General features: G+C 39.7%; 1 protein-coding gene across 1 annotated transcript; it reads right to left on the bottom strand.

The window, feature by feature from the left end:
- Positions 1 to 610: 610 nt before the first annotated feature.
- LOC117462066 (homer protein homolog 3) lies at positions 611 to 17,242 on the bottom strand. The gene is made up of 10 exons (XM_034104133.1): positions 16,674 to 17,242; positions 16,511 to 16,559; positions 12,337 to 12,493; positions 10,332 to 10,463; positions 10,065 to 10,169; positions 8,453 to 8,586; positions 6,311 to 6,467; positions 3,420 to 3,527; positions 3,225 to 3,305; positions 611 to 2,013 (listed from the first exon to the last, which is right to left on the bottom strand). The coding sequence occupies exons 2-10, from the start codon at positions 16,531 to 16,533 to the stop codon at positions 1,828 to 1,830; spliced, it is 1,083 nt and encodes a 360-aa protein (XP_033960024.1). The 5' UTR covers positions 16,534 to 16,559; positions 16,674 to 17,242; the 3' UTR covers positions 611 to 1,827.
- Positions 17,243 to 17,376: the final 134 nt, after the last annotated feature.

Raw genomic sequence — 17,376 nt, 5'->3', positions numbered from 1 at the left:
ATGAAACACCCTTTAATGTACTGCAACGACATGTCGGGAAACCCCCTCAAGGGGGGCCCATGCATAGCGCAAACTGCTGGGGGGGGACTTTACTGGCATTTATCCGGACCACTGACCTTGTATAAAATTCACAAGTGGACCTTTAATAAAAAAAGTTTGAGTACCCCTGCAGTAAACCTTTAAGCTATTGTGAACTTGGATATAAAAGGTAGATAAAGGTAGCCTCAACAAAGTGACTCTTACTCGTTGTGTGAAGAGAAAAGAGGGAAAAAAAGAATATAACATTAAAACAGGTTGGTGAGAGTGACAGGATGGTGATGTTTTTTCCTCTCATTCTCAGGTGCTCCGCTCGTTTACCTGTGCCGTCAACCCTCAGGACACTTATGAAGTCAGACCCAAAAAGAAGCTGAAATAAAAGGTGGGACTGGATATTGTCAATAAAATATGTTGACAAGCGATAATAATTAATGGATTGGTTTCTTACTTAGTCACAGAAGATTTTTCTGTGTTTTGTGATTGTGCCAACTCAAATTCCATCCAAATGAATCAGCTAAGGTTCATTATCATCAATTAACTAAAGGGCTTTAACATAATACACAGCACAATAATATGACAGCATTCCTTGTTTTTATTTCCAAACCATCATCATCAGCTCAAAGTTTGAGACACAGCTGGCATTAATATCGATATTGATTGTAATGCGAACAATAAGGCATGAAAACAATAATACAAACATAGCATTCTGGACAATGTTAAACAATACAGTCTTTGTGATAAAACACTCCGTGAAGTAGACATTGTGTTTTTTAATAAATACACTTTTAAACACAGTACAGCCACACTTAAGGTGTGTGACATGTTGTCCACAGCTAAGTAATGTGCTGAGAAATGAGAGAAGGCAGAAAATGTCTGTGTGTCTATCGTAAATAAGTTACTAAGTCAGTAGTTTGTTGCACAGAACGATTATTTAAACAGGACTAGTTAAACTTATTATTACAAAGTAATGACTTATTTTGTGTGTTTACCTAATATCATAATTGATTTAAATCATGCGGAAAAATCTTATTTATCCCAAGTGTAATTACGTATCGTACTTAAAGTTAAAGGTTTCTTACGAGTTTAAATGATGATGTGATAACGGACGACTGCTGAAAGACCTTATCGATGCTCTACACATTTGATCTTTGGTGTCAATTACCAGAATATTAAACACTATGAGCATACTTTTATTTCTGACCTTAAAAAATATGTCATTGCTTATTGTTGCAGGAAAAGCACTTATCTAGAACCACTCAGCTTTCACTTAAAACAACATTAAAGCTGCTATTTTAAACGAGACCATACACACATTTATCTATTATTATTATTATTATTATATATGCAGGCAAACCTTTTAATAGTAATGTAGTCTTGTTCCCTTTTATTCACTTAGTGGACTTCATTTGTTGTAAAGACGTTTAAATATACCCTGTCAGTGAAAAAAATAACCAAGGCCTCTTATTTATAATAACACTGCATCGCCACTTGTACGAAAGTCATACTTGTGAAAAATTACAAGCACCCATTTTTTGTAATAAATGTCTAGCGGCGTTAAGCACTTACCTTAAAGTTGTTTTATTGCATTGAATGTGACCCTTGAAAGCAACATGAAGCGTTACATTACATTGGACAAGCAAACCGTGTGTACGCTGACACCCTGCAGCCGAGGAGCTGCTCCTGTTGAAGAGGGACGGCTCCATCTTGTTTTGTTTCCTCCCTGTTGCATTGGTCACGACACATTTACCCCTGTCATCTGTTCCTTTTTCTTGGGTTGGGTTTTCTCCCCTCTTATTTGTCGATGAGTTTGACCAGGCTCTGGCGAAGGTCATTGAGGTCAAAGATCTTGATGTCCAGAATTTCGATGGCCCTCTGGATTTCAGACTCCATGCGATCCCGCTCCTCCAGAGAGTTACTCAGCGTCTGCTCTGTGTTCTGGATGCGGCGCTCCATCTCTGCGTTACGCATCTCCGTCTCCTACAGAGGAGAGGAAGCTGTAGTCAGTTGGAAGCAACACAAAACAAGGGTCGAAAGAAGACACCTGAAAATGAATAATTCATTTTTTTATTTAACTTTTGTCTATTTGCGTTGTAGATTCCACCTCAATTTACCCAAAACGTGGGATTAGTTTTGTATCATAAAGATAAAGCAACACTTTCTCAGAATAAAGCAAAAACTATGAGTTTAAAAGAAGAAAAAAACGGAGTCAAGCAAAATAAAATACATTTCAAAAATAAAACTATAAGTTGCAAACAAATCATTTGTGTGATTATGTAAACTATAAGTATTTTTTCTTTGTTTTAACATAGGTTTTTGTTTGCAGTTCTTGTTTCTTCTTTCTCAATGATCAGACTTTTGCTCTCGCTGTAGCTCTTCTCTTTTGCGCTCCCTCACTTTTTGTTTGAGATTCTGACACAAACCTCCCAGGTGGGCGGGACTTTCAGGGGTGCGTCCCCATTGGCTACTCAGTTTTTGAGTTTTTGAGTGCAAACAAAAATATATGTTAAAACAAAGAAAAAATACTTATAGTTTACATGATTACACAAATGATTTGTTTGTAATTTATAGTTTTATTTTTGAAATTTATTTTATTTTGCTTAACCCATTTTTTTCCCTTTAAACTCATAGTTTTGCTTTATTCTGAGAAAGTGTTGCTTTATCTTTATGATACAAAACTAATCCCAAAGATTATATAATGCTTCATGGTTGCATTGATCAATTTGTCTACACTACTCACCTGTATGTAGTGTATTGCAAAATGTATGGATTTTCGCAAAAAACATATATTTAAAGGCCATTAAAAAAAAATCTGTTTTCTTTTCTCATACCCAGAAATCTTCACTTCACTTCAGAACATTCATAGACCAAACTTTCCAGTTTTAGTCCTAAGTTTATTCTTAGGTTTTTCATTGAGTTTTATTTATATATATATATATATATATATTATCCCTCATAAAATAAAAAACGTCATCAAAATGAAACAAGACCTTTGACCCGTCTTTATCCAATGTTCAAGTTAATGTTTTTTTAAATGTATTCAAATTACCACACACGTCTTAATATAAGTGATCAACTAGGGAAGTTTCATCCACCCTTTTGCCCCTTAACTGCTGATTACCTCACTATTACTTGACAATGTGTATGTAATTTGAAAAAGCATACCACTGTAGTAATAATGTCCCTCCTACCCGTAATCTGTGAATGGCCTCGTCCCTGTCGTGCTCCATGTCGTGGTACTCCACTTTCTTGTTTTGCAAAATGTGGATTTCCTGTAAAAGATTTCAAAGGTAGTTTGAGTCGATTATTCTTCCATCGACACCTGTTAGTACATTTCCCTGCCTCGGACCCCCGCTGATGATAATAATGAAGTAGTAACCACAGACCTCATCCTTGGCCTTCAGCAGGGCCTCCAGCTCCTCCAGGGACTGGGTCAGCTCGTCCTTCAGTAGGTCGCTGGGGCCGTGGCCCCCATGGGCCTCTATCTCAGCCAACTTACCAAAAAACAAATTCAATAATGTTCAGCTTATGGAACAAGGATTTACACAAATATCTTAAATATGAAGTCTAAATTATATTAAAACGAGGATTAGGGTTATGATTGGACGAAGCAATTGCTCTAATTTATGAAATAGTTTACCTACTGTTAAAGTTGAGGTTGTTTTTTTTGTCCTCAAAAACGAGTTTTCTTTTACTGGTTTTGAATTGATGTCAGATGTCTGTGTGTTTATTTGAGTTGTTGAAAAAAACCAAAAAAGGACAACCTTTTAAACTGCTTCTGCGTCAGACAGAGACAGGCTGGATTATTTGTAACCATGTATGGTCGAGACAAGAAGGAGTGGTAGAAAGAAGAAAAAAGAAAGAGCAGAGTAGATGCCAGCTCCCTCTGGTGATTTCTCATTTCTTCCTAACTGGGGCATTGAAAGTAGGATATTGCTGGCCTACAAACCCCTCTCTCTCTCTCTCTCTCACCACCCCAGAGACGTGAACCATTTTCAGCCACCTGGTCCCCTTCCTTAGATAGAGAACAAGCTCGGTCCAAAGAAGACGGGGTTCTCACTCGTTTGAATTAATTTGATGATGTAGATCAAAAAGAAAAAACTATTTCTTGGTCAAATACCAATACCGATGAGTGGGGGAGAATTAAAGAGGTAGTGATCGATACTGTGAAGCTGGGCTATAATGGAAAGGGATCACAGTATTAAAGCTTTGAATAAGAGAGGTTTGTAGTTGTCAGCCTGAGGCGAGGTCACATTCCCAGAGGAATCAGCTACCAGCAAATGTGAAAATACCTTTTATTGATGAGTGAGGAGGGAGCAGGCATTCACTGGAACCTGAGCAGTAAACCAAGTGTTAAAGCCTCCTGAGGCTCGGGGAATGTACACCAAACTCCCTGGTGGTGAAATGCAACGTGACCGTGTGCATGGTGAACTGATTCAACCAGTAGGAAACGCCTTGATTAAAGGAGGGAAACTGCAGTGCAAGTCATTTCATAGACTGATGAAGTGTGTTACCAGCCGCCTGAGCAACTTGTCCTTTTTTATTTTGCTGAAAAAGTGCTTACCAAACCAATGAAAGGAAGTGACCGGCCAATCAAAAGCAGCATGACCTCTCTGGGCCGGCTCGGTCGTTACAGAGTGACTGAGTCCTGTCAGCATCACCTCTTCTTGTTTGAGCGAGGCTTTACTTTACTCCTGCTACAGCCTCACAGCTCCAGCATTGATTTATACATGTGGCCTCAGCCATCAGATTCTCTGCAGGTTACCACAGAATACACATTTGCATAACTATTTACTGCCATTTTATAGAAAATACATGATAGTTGCAGATCTACTTTTAAGTCTTTGGCTCAATAATGCAGGAAGGGTTTTTGACCTGATTTAACTCAGCGGTAGACATTAAGGGTAAAATTCCACTGGCCAGTACAATTTCATTATCACTGGCCCCACCATTGTAACCACTGGCCCAAGAGCATTCGTCCAAGAAAATCGACTCTAATAATGAAGAAAATGAACACATTTGTTGCAATAGTAATTTATGCACAAACTATACATTACTACTTGTACTACAACATTTGAATCATCAGTTCTTCCTCATTTTCCTCAATTGTTAATATTTGGTTTATTAAAATGATTATATTGTGGTCATTGTTAAAATTTAAAAAGGAGGGTGACATTTCTGCTACTGTATGAGTATTATTATTTTTATAATACACTTTCTGCCTTCCTGCCATTATCAGGAGTTAGAAATGTAATGGCTATGTAATAAATTAGAACCTTCATTATCCTAAACTGCTGGGACATTTCCCTATAGCGAATATACCTTTATATTTTCTACTGTTCACTTACCTCTTCTTCTCATAATCCCTGTCACTCTCCTTTAACTCCTCCGGTGACTTTCTTTTATTTGAAGATTGTTTTTTGCCAGGCGCTTGGCTGGTTACCGGTGGTTTTATAAACATTAATGCTTTGACAAGTCTGCAGACAAGACGGCAGGCGAAAAACCTTTTAAATGCGTGTTTTCTGAATGGAGATCTGATCGATCAGGCTAAGCTAACGTTGTATATGCTCCGTCCACACTCAGCGGCCTACAGACATAAATAAACCAGCGACTGTATTCGCCATGACACAGACAGTCTGTGGTTTGGACTTGTTTAACTTTTGTCTAGTTTCTGAACAGATATGAGGAGCTGTGAGCTCTGAGTGCTAACAGCTAACGGCGGATGTTTCGGTGTTGTGGTTCGCATTGAAGATGACGTCACGGCAGTTTTACGCAGCGTCCCTCCGCCCGCCGAACAGCCGATGGCCCCGCCTACACTGCGTTACTATAGTAACTACCCCAGTTACTAAACTGTAATGGAAACGCAGCTTAAAGTGAGCCTGGCCTACCAAGGCCAAACTAAGCTGTGCTAAGCCGTGCTAGGTCCTGCAGTGGAAAAGCGCCATAAATAGTGCTTCCGGGCCATTTATAATGTCTAGCCCTGTAACTGCAGTGGGGTTTTCTCTTTGAACATATCTGTTTCAACACTCAATTCTAGTAGAGAGGTCTCTACAGTTCATGACATAAGTCAAGTTTAATCTCCATCTATCACAAGATTAAAACACACAATGTTTGCTAGTCGATTGAGATGGCTGACATGAAGATATAAACACAAAAATGATCTATGGGCTAATTTATGCTTTTCAATGAATATACTAATAGTTGCTAATTCAATGTTCAGTGTAAGTGCACTTAAGCAGAGCAACCCAAAGTGGCTGTGTTTCGATTGGAGGGTCACCTGCTCTCTGAGTCTGTCCGTCTCCTCCTGATAGGCTGCCAGCTGTTTCTTCCACTGCTCCACGTTAGCATTAGCCTCATGCAGCGCTGCCACCAGCTTGGTGTTGCTGTCCTGCAGAGTGAAGAGCTCGGTATCCAGGTTCATCTCACAGATCGACCTAAAAAAAAAAACACACACAACTGTGAACAAGTGAACCATGTTTCATGTAATACTGTATAAATAAGTCTTGTGATAATATGGCTTAAAACTGTCTCGATGTAGAACACGCAATATTGAAACAAACTGAATATTTGAGGTTGCTGTGAATGTGTTGGATAACAAAATGTTGGCCTGGTTAACAGAAGAGTTAAGAAGCCTATCCCAAGGAATGCAGCCTGTAGCAGCATTCATATTGCAGACTGATCTTTTCACAGGTCTTAACAAAGCAACAATTGCAAAAAGTGCAAACAAAGAGAGCACACTGTCCCTACAATACTCCTCTAAATATAAGTCATCTTCATCATAAGACAGAATGTGACACTAATGTACTTTTTTTCACGTAAATAAGAGTTGTGACATGTCCCTATAATTTAGATTGTCAAATTTAATTTAATCTGTGAGCATCAGCGAACAAAGAAGAATAAACAGTTGCCCTTGCAAATTGTTGTGAAAGGAAAATCATACAGTGTTCTTTTGTGTAGTTATTCACATGTATTTCCAGTACAATTGTGTTAAATGGTTTCAGATAAAAATCTGTGTGGCTAAAAATCTAAATCTTATTTGGCACAGCATTTAATAATGTATTGAGTTCTGATATGTGGCACATCTATTGTAAAACTATTCCTATTTTATGTAGACACCTATACTATGATATACTATCTGGTTCTATAAATTATTAACATAGGAGACTGTTAAATGTTATCAATCCTTTTCCTTACAATCTGCAGAAAAGATCAGTCATGTTCTCGTTGCTTCCTTCGCCTTTGTTCGTTCCCTTGACATCTAGAAGCTTGAGTTTGTCCCATAGCAACAGTTTACCATGGCAACCACTGAGGAGCAGTTTTCTATCGTAGTAACTGGACTGTAGGAAATAAAAGCACAGTGGGTGGCTCAGCCCGACTTATGAAGGGATGTTAACGAGCCTGACTCTGTGTCACATGTGTCCACGGGAGCCCCTTCTCTCCCTCAAACGCTTCACAAATCTAATGACGTCAAAGTGTAATCAACCCTTGAAATAAAAAAACATGTTAATGCTTAGAGGTAGGATGATAAAGGTGATGCATAACATGCTCAAATGCAATGAATTGTATTGATTAAAGGGGCAGTATTATGCAAATGTTCAGGTTTCATATTTGTATTTTGTGACACCACAGTAACATTTTTGAAGGCTTAAATGTTGCCTGTGCTGCAGCACCTCTTTTCACCCTCTGTCTGAAACCAGAGTCCAGTCTGCTCTGATTGGTTAGCTGGCCGGCTCTGTTTAGAGATGTCCCTACCCTTAGCATATCACGTACAACGCATTGGAGCGCTAGCCAATAGAAGCGTGAGTGTTACATAGTGATGTCATTATGTTAGGGAAGTAAACAAAGGACTCAAATCAAGGCGTTTCAGGCAGGAAGGGAGTGGGGGCAAGAAACCCCCTTAAGCGTGAACTTCGGAATTATAGCCTGCACAAAAACGTATATATAACACACTACAGTAAAGAGAAAACCCCAAAAAGCATAATAGGGCCGTTTTAAATTACATCTGTAACTTGATGTAGTTCTCATGGAGTTGGGTATAACTTGGTGTTAGGTGACTAAAATACCACACTAATACCAAGTGATAACTGAAACGACTATATGACAACTCCATCCACTGATGACGGCCATGAGATGTGGCTGAAAGCGGCAGACACGTTTTAGAAGATGGAACTGTGAGCCAAGATTTGTTTTGTAAAACTATGTCCATTGAAAAAAGGAAAAGAAAATTCAAGGTTTGTTAGATGCATGTTTGTGGACAATGGATCAAATGTATTCTTTCTAATCACATAAACACCAAATTGAAACAAGATTTTTAACAACTCCCGAACTGAAGGTGAGATTGGTGTGACTCAGAAACAGGACAATAACGTGTTTGTGGTCTCCTCAGTTTCCACTCTGAGTGTGTGTGTTGCTCAGTTACCCTTCAGAGAGCATCTTCTTAATGCGCTCCTTCTCCGAGGACAGGGTGATGTCTGCACTCTGGCTGCGGAACAGCTTGTCCTCGGGTCCGTTCACACACATCACCGGTGGAGACTGGAGTTCGTCCGAGAGGTCCTGAGAAACACATCAGTAAATGCACTCTACTGATAACACACACAGCATCACAACGCGGGGCTGCATCTCATCAACAAACCCAGAGAGAAGACTACTTCTTTCATGGGAACTTATTCCAGATCTTCAGCAGAATTATTGTCCTGTCTTGATCTCATGATGATTTGAGCTGTATCCTTAAGAAAGCTATGTTTTCTGATCAAATACATTTAAGAGCTTTGCCTACTTGTGTAATGTATATGGTATAATGGTAGTGTGGTCCATTATAGTGTATTCTAACGTGTTTAAAATTGATATTGCTTATTCTATAGATGCTTGTTTGGATTGTAGTTGTATAGATCGAGTGTGGTCTTCTGTGTGAAACGCGTTATTTAGCTGCTAAAGTAAATATATTGGTAGGTGAGAAGGTGTGTGATTAACACAGTTGGTGGGTAGAGTCTATTAATACAGTTTATGAAATGTATAAAACATTAGGCACTACGGTAGCTTAATATTGTTTTATGTGTACGTTTATGTTCTTTTTTGACAATCGCGTAAATATACATGATACATATATAACTCTTTCTACTGTTGATATGTATGTATATATATATATATATAGTGCTTTTGTTTTTGTTTATGCTCACTTATCTTTCTACCATAACAGCAAGTGTAAATACATTCAAATCCAAGGAAAGAAAAATGAAAGACTTTCAAAGTGTATTTGCACAAATATTTCCTTTTGCTTCAGTGTCTGTTATTCAAGAGTCAGAAGATAAAACAATAACGACAGACTCACCTGTGAGAACTACAGAGGCAATCCAAAGGAAGAAAGAAACAGACAAAGAAACATGTCATCACAAAGCTCACCATACAAAGAACTTTTTCTAAATATATCAACCACAACAGTTATTCAGCTCAGGGCTACTTAGTAAGAATCAAGCACAAATAATCTCAGTTGGCAAATGTCTGCAATTTCGCCAAAGTCGATAAAGGACGTGGAGCGAGAGACATCACTTGGAATCTGTTCAGCCGTAGAATTAAAAAGGAAATGGGCATTTTTCTCATGAGCAAGCAGATGTAACTGATGGGTAATTATTCTCTATTGATCAAAAAGCCCAGAGCTGACTGAAGTTTCATCATTACCGTTTGTGTGAGGCTTCTCAGAGCAGTGAATGCGGCGCACCGCTGAGCAGCATGGGATAATTTTACCACCGTCCTAGTTTCCCTTTCTCTTTCCTCCGAGACGAGTGACCCAGCTCCTCTCGCTCCTTTCTCTCTTTCCATCCCTCCTATGACTTAATAACAGCGGCCCTGTCTAATAGCTGAAATGCTGCATTCTCCTAACCTTGGCCAGTGCTTAAAGTGACTCTTCAATCTCAAAAATAGCAAAGCAGAAACATCACAGGAAGTTTCGATGGATCATGACAACCTTTTCATATCAGCCTGATACCTGCATAGGCTTGCTATACTTTTAATGTTCAAGTTTGTGTTCCCCTCACCTGAGGAGCAGCGATGGAAAGCGCAGTGTTGGCCAGTTCTTTGTCCTGCGACTTCTCTCTTGCCAGACGAGCTGCATCTTTCACCTCCTTAAACTTTTCGGAGAACTTTTCCAAAGAGGGTGATAAAAGGGTTCAGGTAATGAATCATTAATAATGCAGCACTCATTATCGTGAGTACAGTGATTAAGGAGGTTATTAAAAATAAAGAAGATAAGTATTTAATTAGTTTTCATCAGTGATTTGACTTCTGTTGACTTTGAGCTTTACCTGGTGCAGCTGTTGCTCTGTAGCGAACCCCAGCCCGTACACAGTGTTGGCCCTGCTGTCCGCCCACTGACCGAACTTCTGGGACGTCTTGGTAAACGACATGCTGGGTGTGACCGAGCAGTTGATGATCGCCTGTAGAAGCAGAGACAACAAATATGACCATCCCTGCACGTCTACTGTATGTCAGCAGCAGATACAATTTGAAATAAGAGAGCATGTTGTTCCTTTTTATATGACATTTTGTTTTTCCAGGCCTTGAATATACCTTACTCTCATTCTAGGACTATATAACATATATCCCTGTAGCACTTGAGGATCTATGGCATCACACAATTAAGGTGCAAAGCAAGTATTAACTACTCAATTAACTTTACCCTACTCGATGCTTTACTCATAGATGAGAAAAAAGTGTGGAATTTTATAATTCACTTCATAGATTTAACTTTAAGGGGTACACTATTGTCTCTATTGATGAATGAGCTAGCATGAGCTATCAGCAACTCCGGTAGCTTCATTTAACACATCATATTTTTGTTAAACCTCTCCTGCTTCCTAAATAGCAACATTGTCCAACTCTTCAACCCTAGTTTATAATGGATTTTCAGTTACAAATGTTGGGTTTCAGAATTGAGAAAGATCTTTACTAAATATATTGCACACCTGCCTGTACAAGCTGAGCGATTCTCTTCATGTCGCATTAACTGATCTTAATGTGTAAAATTGGTAAAAGTGCCTATTTCCTTTCCCTTTAGACACTGCTTCTAGGATGTTAAGCAAATCAAAGTACCACACAATTTCTCAGGTACAAAGGTTTAATTAATTAAATTACCTAAATTGCCTGCATTGTAAATACGGGAAAATGGTAATTCTTAACCTCAACAGACTGTGTAAACCCTTTGTGTTTACGATGTTTTCTAGAAACGTGAAGAACTCAGGAAAAAACATCTGTGCTTATTGTGACATTTGTGAAGCATTAACTGTCCTCTGGGATTTCCTTCAATCAGCTTTTTTTAAACACAATTCCTACCTTGAGACATGTTTGTTCTTTTCGAAAATCACTGTTCTGAAAATGATCAAAAACTGAAGCTCTGCCAAGACACAACCTCTTATTGTTCCAAGCAGATTCCGAGCACAGGAACATTGAAATCACATTTATGACAAAGCAGTACAGAGAGACACAAAAACAGCACATCCAACAGGTTATCCTCAGTCACCCGGGGCAAAAATATATTAGACCGGATCTATTTATAAATCTTTTTACGTCATCTGAAACCTTACAATAATGGATTTTAAATCCCAGAATTGAAGGGCAATAACAGATTAGGAGTTACGCTGTCTTGTCCTCTTTTCTCCAACAAATGATTGGATGAACTGGTCTACATTGCTGCGCTGACATGTTTGACATAACATGTTGGACGGTGGGGACAGCGGAGAGATTATTGTGGACCCAGACACAAGTCCTGGCAGGATTGGGCTGGTGACCCCCCCCCCCCCCCGCAAAGCCTTCTGGGAATCAGAAATGTGGGTCAGACCAGAGGTGCTAAGAAGAAATCAGATAGACCCAAGCCCTCCTCCTCAGCGATTGATGTGGCCCCTCCCTCATAATCTAAATCCATAGAGCTGCCAGAAAGACGCTCCAGCTGCTGATTTGTTGACGCCTACTGTGGCTTATTTCACTATATATTTCTTAACCTTGAAGATTTGTCTGGTGGGAGCACTGCTGTTGACGAGGAAAATGAATTTGAAGCTGGTTTGTTTGGCCTGTGACCGTTAGTACAAATACTGAATAGCCTCTTGAGTTGCCAAGGACACCATCTTTACTGCAACCAAACAAAATAACACTACTGTGAGAAAACCACTTAGAAATTGGGTGTTTTTTGTTGTTGAAAAATGCACATTTTAGCCTTGGATATTAAATCTACAGGAACTATTTATATTATTTTGTTAATATATCATTAGTTTCGTTGTTTTAACATTTTGGCCACATAATGAGCATTTCCCTCACCTTGGTCCCGCCCACGCTGATGATGCGGTAGACGTTACGGTTGGCATCATAGAAGAAAGACACAGTGACGGCATGTTTGCTGGCGGGGATCCAGTTCCTCTTGGTAGCGGGGTCGATCTGGAAAACATGGGCCCGGGAACTGAAGATTGGCTGCTCCCTAGAGGAGGAAGCACAGCCATGGTGATGAGAAAATGGTTTCTGTACATGGAAATGTCAAGGAGCAAAATTCGGAACATTTTTAAAATCATAAAAACAAGACAAATGTCTTTGCTCATGATTTGCGTAATAAAAAACCTAAATGGTCCTCCATTAAACCCCTTACCTTTTTCTTCATTTAAACACTTAAATTGTCCTCCATTAAATCACGTAAAAAGTCCTCCATTAAAACCCATTATCATACAACTGTTCCAAGTGTTCTCCCTTTTATGTTTTAAACAAGATCCTTCATTATTTTCATAACTCCACTTCTCCATCTGCCATCCAGGGACAGAGGCTGGCTTTCTCCCACACTGTTCCCTGCGTCATTCCCCATACAGGGCTGAGACTTAGCTGGAAAATGATGTTGACTCAAAACGCTCTGAACCCTCTCTCGAGTCGGTCACCCTCCACCCTCGCTCTGCTCCTGCCAGAGATGTATCCTGGATACGAGGTAAATATATCAAAGCAACAGAGTCCCCAGTGTTGGGAGTCGGTTTAGCCAGTCATTTGGTGTGAACAGCAAGAGGTCTTTCTCTCTGCTAACTCCTTTGTTCCTCTTTTCCTCAAATTATTATTTATATCAACGCAAGGGCAAAAACAAATGAAGACAAAACAACCATTTAACCACCAACAACAGCCCTTCTCATGACCCTGTGAGGCTTCACTTTGGCACAGCAGTACTTTGTGGAAAATGCTAACGCCAGCATGCTAAACTTCTCTGGTTCACAATGCTCACAGGTTGATGTGTACCAGGAGCCATGTTTCTCATGTCCACCATCTTACTTTGCCTTGTTAGCATGCCAACACTTCCCTTAAAAACTGAGGCTGATGGATCAGTTTTTTAGGTATTAGGTGATAAACCAAACTATAGTACAAATGTAACCTCCTGGTGGAACTAGAAGAACAATTAGGGGGTCCCCAAAGTCAGTGGGATACAGCATCTGAGGAATAGGAATGTCTGTGCCAAAATTCATGGCAGATCTAATAGCTGTTGAGAGGTTTCAGCCAATCGACCAACATTGCTATGCCTAGAGCCATGGCACGTATGTGGCTAACAACATCAATAAGAAACAAAAACATAAAAACACTAATGTCAATGTGATGACAGAACAAAGACCTGACTGACTATGTGTCCATGCCATCCTCACAAACACGACACACAGACAGCTCCTTACATACAGGGCTGAGATGTTTGTTGTGAATGTCTTCTCTTAAATGTCTTCAAAATGAAATGTTTTGATAAAGACAATACCGACATTGATTTGACTGTTAGAAATAAAATAAATCATGACAAGATGCTTCTGTTCTCTAAATATGCGCTGTTTGTCTCCATCTCTTCTAAACATTGCATAAAAGAGGTGCAAAGTTAAAATAAAAAAGAATAGAAACCAGGACACTTCTTTTCTATGCACCATTGTAGGTTGCAGCGGCTGTTCCCAATAGAACTGCATTCTTTTGGCCAGTCATTTTACATTTATATCTGACCCCATTAAATCCAATAAGGTTCTCTTTGTGTTTCTCTGCGCAGGGAAATCAAGGTAAAATGAAATGTTTTTTAGACTCCTACATGCACTGTGTTAAGACGTGTCTGTAATGGTGTCATTTTGATAGCTGACCCAGTCCTGTCTGATAATAAGAAGTGTACTTTTCCCTCTCACCTCACAGTAATCCTCCCCATATTCCAACTAACCATTAACCATTATGTACAGAGGTCAACATATCCCGAGTATCACACCCTGGTATGAGTACAGTTTCCAAAATACAAGATCCTACAGTTCCCATTATGCAATGTTTCTGATGCAGAGAACACATTTCACTGTGAGTGCTGTGTGCTCTGCATGTGTGACCATTAAAGAGGGTTTCATCCTTCCCAATATATTATTATTATCAAATCGCCTCATCTCTTTTCATGGTCCCCAGTTTATAAAGTTTCAGTCAAATAATAGGAGCATAGAAAAAGAAACTCTGATGACAGAAGGAGAAGAGAAAAAGCTTTTTCTGTTATTATGAAAACAAATTAAAAGTCTATATTAGTATATATGTTTATTACATTTATATTGTTGGAGATCTCATTGGACATTATATTTAGGCTGATGTAATCGTAGGAGGTCGATTTATTGTGCCAATATGTCATGTGCTGGAGGTGTAACATACCGACATGGTTGATTTATTGTTTATCAATATGCCTATAAAATTCCATGAGGGATGTTTCATGTAAAAGAACAGACACTAAAAAAACACAGCAACAATTCATTTAGTGACATTATCAGTTCTAATGTTGACTTTTTTCTCAATATTTTTGTTAAGTCTGTCACAAAATCGCAAATAAGTGCCGATTACAGTTTCCTAAAAACACAAAAGGGCGTCTGCAAATTACTGTTTTTGTCCAAGAAGCTGTCGAAAGATATTCAGATAATCATCATATAAGACAAAGAAAAACAGCTTATCCTAAGTCATAGTCATGTCATAATAGTCACTATCACTTAATAATACACTTTGACCACCCATCAAACAAATACTAACAGTTAGGTCAACCCCCTTGCCTTTAAACAACACAAAAGACGCACATTAAGATGACACTCTAAATGAAGCGTTCCCAAAGGGCAGTGGAGAAAGACTTCACACTCCAAACATCAAGTTATCCCCTCATGCTTTGACCTTGCCTCAGGTTTGGTGTTTGATAGGATTTACCAGAGCTACATGTTCAGCTTCACAACAACTAGGAATCAAACCTGCAACCTCCTTGTTGGATGTTACACTATCAAGTTTGAACATAGGATCATTGTGTGTGTGTGTGTGTGTGTGTGTGTGTGTGTGTGTGTGTGTGTGTGTGTGTGTGTGTGTGTGTGTGTGTGTGTGTGTGTGTGTGTGTGTGTGTGTGTGTGTGTGTGTGTGTGTGTGTGTGTGTGTGTGTGTGTGTGTGTGTGTGTGTGTGTGTGTGTGTGTGTGTGTGTGTCGACACTTGGAAATTGGTGTTGCAACACTATGGCGGTGTAAAAATAAAAACTGTGTGTGTGCTCATGTTTCTCAGCATGTTTTCTGCTCTCTGGTCAGCCCCGACACTTCTGGAGGATGTTCAGTCCCTTGACCTTCATCCTCAGCAGACGGATGTGGCCTTCAAGGCTTAAAGGGGGTCTGCGTAACAAAGCCTGGCAGTGATTGAATGGGGGTTGCGGCTGCCCCTCATGATGAACAACTCTAATTCACAATCTGCTTTGCTGGGTCTCTCCTGTCACTGTCTGATGAACAGATATGTTGTACATTAGGACCGATTTCTAAATGTAGGCATTTAGAACCAACCCCCCAGTCTAAAGACAGGTAGTGAAACAAAACAGTTGGTGGCAGTACCTTTACACATTCATATTTAACAAATCAAAATTAAGTTTTACATTATTAGTCAATACATTAGCAGTTCTATACATCAATACCCTGCTATGATCTCTGTGTAACCGCTACTTGGTCATTTCTTATTTACAATTACAACTGCAATAAAAGCATCTTAAGTAGAGTCATTAATGAGAATTATGGTTCAAATAATATGAAGACTCTTGGGCCAAACAGAGGAGAATATTACAGAATATTATGGCTTTAATTTCACAGATTTATCTGAAAAGCCCCAGCTGAATCAGTGTTGGTAAGAAACCCCGGCACTGCTTTAATAATAATAATAATAATAATAATTCATTACATTTATTACAGCGCTTTTCCAAGTGCTCAACGCGCTTTACATTACCACACATATCAGACATGTAACAGTGAATACTGTGGACAATACTCACAGGAGCAAATTAAAGTAAGATTGCTTTTAGATGATGCAAGTTTCCTGAATCTGTATTCTAATAATACAATATGTTTGAATAGTGAGTATTATCCTAATTATTCAAGTTAAGACAAACCTTCCCTTGTTGGGAAATCAAGAATCAATTTGTTCTGGCAACCTAAGGCCAAATGTAGTATGGGACAAGCTTGTTCTTACCTTTCTCTGTGGTGAGGAAACATCTTAAAAGGTGGCTGTGGCTTCTTTTCTACAGAGGAGAGAGTTGCAGCTTCCATTAACCCACGGTTCAAATATAAACATTAAAAGGCAAACTCTTTGCTTTAACATTTCATTTTAAACCTAATTAAATAGGCAAACTCACCCCATTTCGGTGTAGACCTCTGGCGAGCCTTTGTTTTATCTCACAATAATTCCGCACTGTTCTCCCAGTCTGTTCTCTTTCACTCCGAGCTACAAAATGCTTTATTCTCCAGGGGGATGCTTCACCGCAAAGCTCCGCACACAGCCTGCTGCAGCCCGCAAAGTGTCCCTGCCGTAACCCGCAAAGTGTCCGTGCCGTCCGGTCCTGACCACCGGCGTCCACTGTTCACCTCTGCGGAGCCCGAGGAGTCACAACCCGGTGGAGGCAGAGCTGCTGACCCCGGCGACTGAAGTTACTGCGTTCCTGCGAGTGTCCATCTTCCGCTGAAGATCAAACAGCCTCTTTGTTTCTGCCCTCCTCAGTGTTGCTCAGTTATCTCCTCTTTGTAGTTGTACAGCTTTCTTCCAGCCGGCTGCACGCATTCAACAGTGGGACTCCGCCGACGGTAGAGTACCACCTGCTGGCTCCACAGGCTCCGAGCACCGCTACAGCTGCAGGAGGCAGGGAAACAGTGTCAACCTGCCTGCAGCCAATGAGCCTGCATGGGTGCATACTGCAAACCGGATCTAGTCTGCATGGCGCGAACCAGTTATAAGGCTTAATGTAATATAGTCCCCGAGGAAAGTCATGACTTAAAAATACGTCCATTTAGGGGTCGGGCCTAAAGCTGTTATAAATAGTTTTTGAAATGTTGAATTCATAC

This window comes from Pseudochaenichthys georgianus, chromosome 17 (genome assembly GCF_902827115.2).
Source record: "Pseudochaenichthys georgianus chromosome 17, fPseGeo1.2, whole genome shotgun sequence".
Lineage (NCBI taxonomy): Eukaryota > Metazoa > Chordata > Actinopteri > Perciformes > Channichthyidae > Pseudochaenichthys > Pseudochaenichthys georgianus.
The sequence above is the reverse complement of the archived record's forward strand: the minus strand, read 5'-3'. Positions and strand labels throughout refer to the sequence as shown.